The following is a 9,284-nucleotide window of genomic DNA, read 5'->3' on the forward strand; positions in this document are numbered from 1 at the left end:
GCCTTAGTGTCAAGAGCAAGTTGTACATAATACGCTTAGAGTTTCATGCGCAATCACCTTTTTGATTATACTATGTTATGGAAATGTTTGTGTTATTCCATAAATTATAAATTAATTTTTAAAAAGAAGCAGCAGCTTGATGCTGGAGTTGGGTCCCACTCTGACACCTAATGGCCTTGTGGTCATTTAATCTCTTGATGCTCCATGCAAACTCTCTAAGTTGCAGGCAAGGTTCAGGCCTACATTGGTTTCTTCATTGGGAATTTCCCTTGCCAATTAATTTTTTTTTTTAATTTAAGTTAGTTACTCTCTGTGTGCTGTTTTTCCATAGGCTCCAGAAAAGTGTAGGAGAAGCAACTTTAGTATGTAAGTAAAATTCCTGTGGGCATGTGTGTTTGAACACATTTTCAAAGAAAATAGAGAGAGATTAATGAAACATTAAGGTACCGAATTAATTTTCCACACTAAAAACTGTGAACTAAATTCTTACCAAAAAAAAAAAATTCTTTTTTTCGACTGCATCTGAGGTCTTCAGAGATGATGGGAGATGTAAAGATAGACTCCCTCATATAAAGAAATTTATTTGGGACTCTTTGAAAAGGTTAATTGGAGCCTTTAAGCCACTCCCTTACACCTTTTGGGAAGTTCTGGCTTGCTTTTTAACTCTGTTACAAAAGTAAAATGCCATTGCACTCTTCCCTTTTTACAGGGAGAAAGATTGAGCCATGCAGTGGGTTGTGCCTTTGCAGCTTGCCTGGAAAGGAAACAAAAACGGGAGAAGGAGTGTGGTGTGACAGCCACTTTTGATGCCAGCCGGACCACATTTACCAGAGAAGGCTCCTTCCGAGTCACCACAGCCACTGAGCAAGCAGAAAGAGAGGAGGTCATGAGGCAGATCCAGGACACTAAGAAAGGTACAGTCCCATTGTTTGGAAGCTGGGCTAAGGGAGCTAGACTCACTGCATTAGTCACAAGCACATGAACTCGGAGAGATCCTTACCGAGATGTGTTTGACAGACAGATGTCAGTGCTGTTTAGAGATCTCTTCTCCGTGTCCTTTGGCTTCTTAACTAGCCACTTTAATTTGTTAACTTGGTAGCAGTGGCACTAGCCAGAAAGACACAGTTGCCATCTCTTGTATTTGAAGATGATACTTATGACAACACTGATTATTAGCTCTGGGTAGAAGAGGCAATGCTATATACTGGTGGATAGTCATAGGAAGATATGAGTTCAAGTCCTGTTCTAACACAGACCATCTTGAGTGCTTGTTGGCAAGTGCTCCGGGCATCTCTTTAAAACTATAAGTGACATGCACATTATCCTGGTTTAGTGGACAGGGCACTGAACTTTTTGTGAGTGAGCCTGGAGTCATGGGATACAGATTCAGATTCCAGCTCTGCCACTTACTTTGAGATTTAGGCAAGCCTCTCCTATAAAATGAGGGGCTTAGATGACCTTTGCAGTACATTAGAGCCCCAGGTGTGCGAGCTACTACTCCAGATCAATAAAGGGAAGTTCCATCCTGAGAGCTCCGCAGCTCAGAGAAATCGCAGAAATATTTTTAGAATGCTTTAATTCAGGAAGCTGAATGATAAAGCAACACAAACCTAGCCCCGTTACTGTCGCTTCAAAAAGTGTGGTCTAATCATTTGTCTGTCAAACATTAAATAACATCTGTTAGTCACACACATTGGAACAGAAACTGTTCTAGTGATAAATATGATGGCTGTTCATGGCAGAACAATTTGACGTTTAGGCTTTAATATTTCCGAGTCTTAACTTTAGGTGCAGATCTTTATCAGAAATAAGGCTCCAGCTAGACATCTCAGCTACACAGATGCAGTTTTGTGGTGCTAGAATCAGTGAAATCTAATTGAAACTGAACTCACTTGGAACTTTCTGACTCCCAGTGGCTTTAAAATACTTTCACTGCCAGAGCAGAGTCTTTTTTGGAAACCTATATGATGGAAATTCATGTGTAACTGCTTTTCTTCATGTCTTGCTCACAGGCATGTTATAGCTGCTTATAATCATAAAGATGGAACCACAAGATCTAAGGTCCTTCTAACTTTAAAGTCCTGTGATCTTGAAAAACATTTTTAGCCTCCTGACATGGGAGTGAGATTTCTTTTTTGTGAGTAAGAAAGATAAGCCACACTTCTCTTACATTTAAATAACAGGGGATGAAGCTGTCTTTGAAGGATTTTTAATTCCTTAATTATGTGGCCTCTGATTATTTTAAAGAAGGCACAATCTCCTTTTGCTTTCCCAAGCTGAAACAGATGGGAAGACCACAGTGGCTTCATCAGCGGCTCCCAGTAACACTGCCCCATCCCCATCTTCTCCTACCTCCCCAACTGCTGACACCACTGCCTCCCTTGAGATGAATAATCCCCACGCCATCCCTCGACGTCATGCGCCGATTGAGCAGCTTGCCAGACAAGGTTCATTCCGAGGCTTTCCTGCCCTTAGTCAGAAGATGTCACCTTTTAAACGCCAGCTGTCACTGCGCATCAATGAGTTGCCTTCAACCATGCAAAGGAAAACTGACTTCCCCATCAAAAATGCAGGTAAGGAAGAATACATCCAGTTTAGCAGTACCACTAACAATATTCACTCCTTTGGTTTGCCAAATGTCTTCTGATTCTCTGCATTAATAGGGGGCCCCTCCCAACACTATCAGATAGGTCGCTAGTGTTGTTCATTGCAATTTTCCAGTGAAGGACACTGAGACCAGAGAAGAGGATTGTTTTGATCATTTTCTTTCCCTTCCTAGGGGGGATCTGGGAAGAGTCTGTCAGCCTCCTGTTAAAGAAAAAGAAATTCTAGTTTCCTTTTTTATGTTCCTGTTTGGCAGTCAACGAGGGTATATTAAAAAGACTTTGGAAATAAGTGCAATAGCCGTAGAAAGTCAGATGAATTCAAAAGAGAAGATAAACTTTTTTTTGTCTTTTTGATATTTATACAAAGGGATGGGGACTTTGGCTTTGATCTAAAAACTGCTCATCAGCCATAAGGGTAAATAAGCTCACATATACTGTTTATATACCCGAACATCTATCCATACCTCTCTGTCTCGTGACTTTTTGCTCAGTTCCTGTAATAGTATGATCTTTATTGAGTCTTGAATTATCAGATCTAGTTAATCTTTGATAGATATCCTTTAAAAAACTGAGGGACTCCCTTCTCTCTCAGTCACTGCTGAGCTTTTATTCCAGTGTGATGTAGGGAAGCTTTCTTGTTCAAGATAGTCCTTTTATGAAATGCAGCATAAAATTATACTGCTACTGTTCTGTAATGAAATCAGCCCATCTCTTGGGAGTTCCTGGATATTCAAGGTGTCTCATGATATCTAGTGGTGAGCAGAAGAGGTAGAAATGGTTACCCTCACTTCACAGATGAGGAGACTGGAGTTCAGGGTAGTTCATTGATTTTAACAAAATCACAAAAGGGTTGATTATAGGGTTCAGATTAAGGAAGTCTCTGGGCTCCTAGTCTCATGCTTAGTTTACTAAACCTTGCTGTCTGTGATCCCAAATTGCTCTGACAATATGCACTTGTGGTCACCTCATAAAATTGCTCCTGAACTGTGCTCAGATCACAGACTATCGGTTAGCTAGGGAGACCTCTCAAAATACAATTAACCTCTAGATTTATCTGTCCAGATTGCCATTGGCCAAAGAAAAACACATCTCTCATGGAAAATGAGAGAATGAGCATAATATTTGGGAAGTTTATTAGGACTAGGTGGAATGTTGAGCTCAGGTACTTCTTGAGCACTTCACATATTAATAGTATCTTTTGAGGATGATTAATACACTTTTCTTCCTCAAATGAGGAATTAGTATCAGGTGCCACCCTTGTGTTGATGATGGTATATTTCAGTGTTACTCACCTTTCCAGTCTTGAATAATTCTCTGATTTCTAGTGCCAGAGGTAGAAGGGGAAGCAGAGAGCATCAGCTCCTTGTGCTCACAGATCACTAATGCCTTCAGCACACCCGAGGACCCCTTCTCTTCTGCCCCAATGACCAAACCAGTGACTGTGGTGGCACCACAGTCCCCTGCCTTTCAAGGTTGGTGTTGTCTTAGTTTGCTTAGCAACTGAAACATGGCATTCTTTCCTTCTTTCTTATTGCTCTTTCTGCTTTGTGGCTTGCCTCATTCCCTTTTTGTAGTCAGAGTTTCTCATTTTGCATGTAGGTCCTCTGTCTGTCATCATATCCCCTAAATGACCCACATATTCCCTACCTAAAGTTTCATCTACCTTATTGAGGGTTACTTTCTTCAGTGCACAGTGGCTTTATATCTCATTTACATCCAGTGGATTTGTTGTAAGTAACAAAATCAGAATTGTTTCTGATTATATACTTTCTCTGAGTAGGTACTAACATGGACACTAACCCACTGGGAGGAGCACTCTGTCTGCCCTCTTCCAGAAAGAGGCATAGGGAAGATGCCTCTAATTTTCCACTTCAATTTATTTTGTCTTTTGTGACCAGTGAGCTGCAGTCTGCTTTAGCAAAAAAAAAAAAAAAAAATCACGCTAACTTAAAATTTAACTGTGGTTCCTAGAGATATCAAATTAATACTTGGTTTTGAATCACTGGACAAAGCAAAGAAATGAGCCTTTACAAAAGCTTATATTATAAACTTTTAAAAACTGGCAGTAGAACTTGAGCTACTGTCATTATTGCCTCTCTCTATCCTTTTAAGCCTGGAAAAAATTAACTTAGAAATCTAACTTGTGCATTAGACCATAGCCCACACCTATTGAAACAGTTTACAACATAACAGTTACCCCTTTTGTCTAGGTAATGTCATTTAAAATACAGACAAGTTCCCCTTAAAGTTATAATTGTTCTAACTGAACAAAAGAGGCTGTGGTTGCAATCACGTGGTGCACACAGAAGTCAAATGATGTCTCCCCGACTTTTTTACACTTACTAGAAGATATATGGGAGTTTAAAAGAAGGGAATGTTGAAATCGTTACATGAAAGGAAAGGAGTGAAGGTTGAGAGAGGTTTTTATTTTACTAAGGAAGACAAGGAAGGAGTAAGAAGCTGTATACACGAAAACTTCCAAAGGGAAAGAAAAAACCTTGGTCATTACCAGAAGAGAACAGTCATAGAGTCTTAAATTGGAATGGATTTAATCCATGGAAAATGATGGCTCATCAGTAAATGAAAGGGCCTAAGTTTCATTTATATGTATATAAATAGATGTCCAAATGTTTATATATGTACATATATACACACATGTGCATGTGTATATATACATATGTGTGTGTGTGTGTGTGTGTGTGTGTGTACACACACAGATTACATGATATAGAGTCTAACAGAAGGAAAAATGGGAACTACTTTCTGGAAAGTGGTATCAGAGAGAAATAATTAATCTGCTCTTTTCCCAAAAACTATAATTAGAACAAGAACATTTTGATAGTCCTAACATTGATTTTGTTAAGCTTGATAGAGGAGTAGTATTTCATCTGGTTATCTCTTAGTACAGCCTTTGCCAACATTACTAACAAAATTAAGCTTTTCAGTCTTGTGTCCATTTGTTGTGCAAATATTGCGTGTTGGCCTAATTGGACCAGCCCTCCGTCATCTGCACATTTTGCATGAATTAACTCCATTGATATTGTCTGCTCCCATTTTAGCTAATGGCACTGACCCTGCCTTCCATGTGTTTGCTGCTAAGCCAGCCCATACTGCTCTAGCACCCACAGCATTGCCTGTTCGTGAAACCAACCCTTGGGCCCATGCCCCTCCTGCTGCTAACAAGGAAGTGGCAGCTACACATTCGGGTAAGGCAGACACAGATGTTGATGAGGATCCTGGAATCAGTCGTATGATCCTGGACCAAGACCCAGCCATGTACCTAGATGGGAAAGGGGAAAGGATCCTTTAAAAAAAGGCAGTTTCTGTTCTTGGAAATAATCGGATCTGAAGATGATGTGATGTGAAAGAAGAATGCAAGAGATTTGATATTTTTGTGGGAGCATTGATCTGATGGGCTCCTGGCCCAGGAGCCTGAAAGAAAATTTGTCACCAGGATAAGACCCCTCCCTCTCCCCCCAAAAAACCCTAGCAACATGTGGAAGCATGTTCACAGGCATCGGGACATTAAACCATTTTTCTTTTATTAGCTGAGAAATCTAAAGCAGATTATATCAATCTTAAAGAAGCTACCTTGGTTCTTTAGATTATTTTCAAACTTGTTTTTCTATTGAGGATGAGCTGTGTGGTCCCTGGGAATGTTTGTCGGGCTCTGAACAGCTGATTTGGTTCTTTGAGACTTCTCAAAGAAGTTCCAGTAACCCCTGACCCAACAACACATATTGACGCCTTCTCTTTCATCCCTCCATAAAATCTTCGCATCCAGTGATACAAAATGTCCAGCTAAGAGGATTTTTTTCTGCAATATTAACCAAAAAAATAACCAGGGTTATCATAAGAAAGGAAAAATAAGTGCAACCAATGAACATTGCTTATTGTTTTGTTACAGGCACAGAGTGGGGTCCCTCATCCAGAGCAGCCTCCCCAGGGATCTTTCAAGCTGGTCATCGGCGAACGCCTTCCGAAGCTGACCGATGGTTGGAAGAGGTTTCCAAGACAGTGCGGGCCCAGCAGCCCCAGGCTTCAACTGCCCCTCTGCAGCCAGTTCTCCAGCCACCTCCACCTCCAGCTCTTTCCCAGTCAGCACCATCTTTCCAAGGAAATGCTTTTACCACCTCTCCGCCTGTGCCAGTAGGCGTGGTTCCACCAATGCAACCAGCATTTGTCCCTGCCCAACCCTACCCTATAGCCAATGGGATGCCCTATCCATCCTCAAATGTGCCTGTGGTTGGCATCACCCCCTCACAAATGGTGGCCAATGTATTTGGCACTGCAGGCCATCCCCAGGCAAGTCACCCCCATCAATCTCCCAGCTTGGTCAAACAGCAGACATTCCCTCAGTATGAGATGAGCAGTACTATCACAAGCCCCTTCTTTAAGTCCCCTGCCCAACACCTCAACGGTTCCGCTGCCTTCAATGGGGTAGACAACAGCAAGTTGGCCTCAGGGGACAAGTTGGAGGCTTCTGCTACTGACCCAGTGGATCCTTTTGAAGCTCAGTGGGCTGCATTAGAAGGCAAGTCCAAGCAGCGCACTAACCCCTCACCAACTAATCCTTTCTCCAGTGACTTACAGAAGACATTTGAGATTGAACTTTAAGTAGTCCTTGTGGCTCATGCATATGGTCTGCCTTTTAGGTGAGGGAAGGGGGTTAAAGGAGCAAAGGGGACTTTCTTTTTCTGATCAGCATACTTTTTGGTAATCCCAAAGGCCCTATGGAACAAGTCCGGGCACACAGTGTAGGAAGGAATGATTTTTAAGAAAATTACTTTTAAAAATCCCTACAAATGACCTGCTCGGCAGTTAGGGTAAAGGAGCGATGGAAATGCACCCCTCCCATGCCTCTCTCTTCCTCTACATCCCATCTCTCCTGGAGAAACAGAGAAGGAACAGAAAGCTGTGCCAGAAAGAAGCCCATTTGCAGGATGGAGAATGTGATGGAAAGTAAATGAGATCTACTTTTTTTTTTTTATTTTTTTTTTTTTAGTACATCTGTCTGCCTCCCTTTTGCCCATCTTATGGGCAAAGGAAAAAGTAGCCTGCTCCCAGCCTGAGGAGAGGAGGAAAAGTAGCCACAGAGTGTGCTGCCTGCCAGGATTAAGGAGTAGGGGAGGAAGCGTCACTAGCCCACCAGAGCTGTCTGGGCTGGGGGGCGGGGGAGGGAGGTGAGCTTCCACCATAAGTAACAATGAATATTATATAAATATATATATAAATATATGACAAAAAAGCCAAAATTTTTATTTTTATGCATTTAGAATATTTTAAATAGTTCAATATTAAAAAGTTGTAAGAGTTGTAAGTAATCTTGCCAAAGGGAAAAGAAGGTTAGCTGTAAGAAATTGTACATAAGATTGATTTATCATTGATTCCTATCAAAAGTAATTGGAGAAGGGAGATTAGAGGGTGTGACAAAGGGGATTCCTAACTTGTTCTGTAGCATACATTGTAAGTAGCACATTGCAACAGCAATCATGAGTCATGACCAATAAAGTTCCTAGATGGTAATACTAAATAAAGACAATGAAAGAGCAGTATTGTCCTGGCTTTTCAAACTCCTGCAAAATTCTATTGGATCTAAATGATGTACAAATACATATACACACATGTATGTATACACATATACATGTATAAATATACACACAAATAGAGTCTGTATTTTCTTTTATGTATTAATGCTCTTTCCTTGTGTTGACCCTTTTCCTGCTCTGACAGTTACAGAATCATCTATTCGAAGGAGTGACTGGGGCCATGTTTACCAGGTGGGCCCGTGACCTAAGTCTCATTTGTGGGTTTTCTTCTTCTCCATCTTTGGTGAAGGTTTGGGGAGAGGAGAGATCCTGCTTCCTTTAGCTTTTCATGGTTTTTTGTTTGGTTTTCCCTCATCTGTTTTGATTAATGAAAAACCCATTGCCAGCTACACCTGTTGGACCTCTGGTAACAACACAAAAATCCCATCTCATGTAATTTTACTTTCAAACGTTGGCCTTACAATAAAATGTAAGTTATATATATATATATATATATATATATATATATATATATATACATACATATATATATATTTGTACTGATGACAATTTATAATCTGATTTAACGGAAATAAATGTTGGTGGTAAGAAGCTGTTGCCAGTGGGACTGTTCTTTCCCCCATTTTTTCTCTAGTAACATCTATTCATGCATATTCTCTTTTCTGGCTAATCAGGTCCTAGGGCTTAACAGCCCATAAACCCTCATGTTGCTGTGGGCAGAAAAATCTTCTTTTTTACTGGGTACCATATAGAGTTCATATATCCAGCACTTGTTTTGATTCATAGGCTGGTCATTCATCTGATTCTCAATGGAATTTTCATTCAGAAGTTAAACTCTTTCACACATGAACAGGGACAGGACCGTAGCTGCTTATTAACTAGTGGTCCCTGGTCAGAGTTTATAATCACTGTGGTCTTTGGTGTCAGGCCTGAGTTAAAGGAATTATTTGTTGAAACAACTTTAAGAAATTTGGTACAGACCTGGAAAAGTCAGAACTTAGCCTCATCACTTGTCCTTCCCAGGGCAGATTCTCTGCCTGTAATTTCAGTGGCAGTGGAGACATGAAAAACATAATTAACTTTCCTTATGCTATGTTGCTGGTGTTGGTCTAATAGACAACCACATAAA

The 9,284-nt window shown here is 40.7% G+C and overlaps 1 protein-coding gene across 5 annotated transcripts in view; it reads left to right on the forward strand.

Annotated features, from left to right (window-relative positions):
- NUMB (NUMB endocytic adaptor protein) overlaps window positions 1-8,746 on the forward strand; it is a 172,080-nt gene extending 163,334 nt beyond the window's left edge. For 3 of the 5 annotated variants that reach the window (XM_072629189.1, XM_072629191.1, XM_072629190.1), the window contains 5 exons: window positions 710-914; window positions 2,277-2,573; window positions 3,932-4,078; window positions 5,666-5,812; window positions 6,514-8,746. In XM_072629189.1, the coding sequence (XP_072485290.1) occupies window positions 710-914; window positions 2,277-2,573; window positions 3,932-4,078; window positions 5,666-5,812; window positions 6,514-7,223 (1,506 nt within the window). In that variant the 3' untranslated portion in view covers window positions 7,224-8,746. The remainder of the gene's footprint in view (window positions 1-709; window positions 915-2,276; window positions 2,574-3,931; window positions 4,079-5,665; window positions 5,813-6,513) is intronic. The other 2 variants (XM_072629192.1, XM_072629193.1) reach the window with 1 other exon arrangement.
- The last annotated feature ends 538 nt before the right edge of the window (window positions 8,747-9,284 follow it).

Source organism: Notamacropus eugenii, chromosome 1, assembly GCF_028372415.1.
Source record: "Notamacropus eugenii isolate mMacEug1 chromosome 1, mMacEug1.pri_v2, whole genome shotgun sequence".
Taxonomy (NCBI): domain Eukaryota; kingdom Metazoa; phylum Chordata; class Mammalia; order Diprotodontia; family Macropodidae; genus Notamacropus; species Notamacropus eugenii.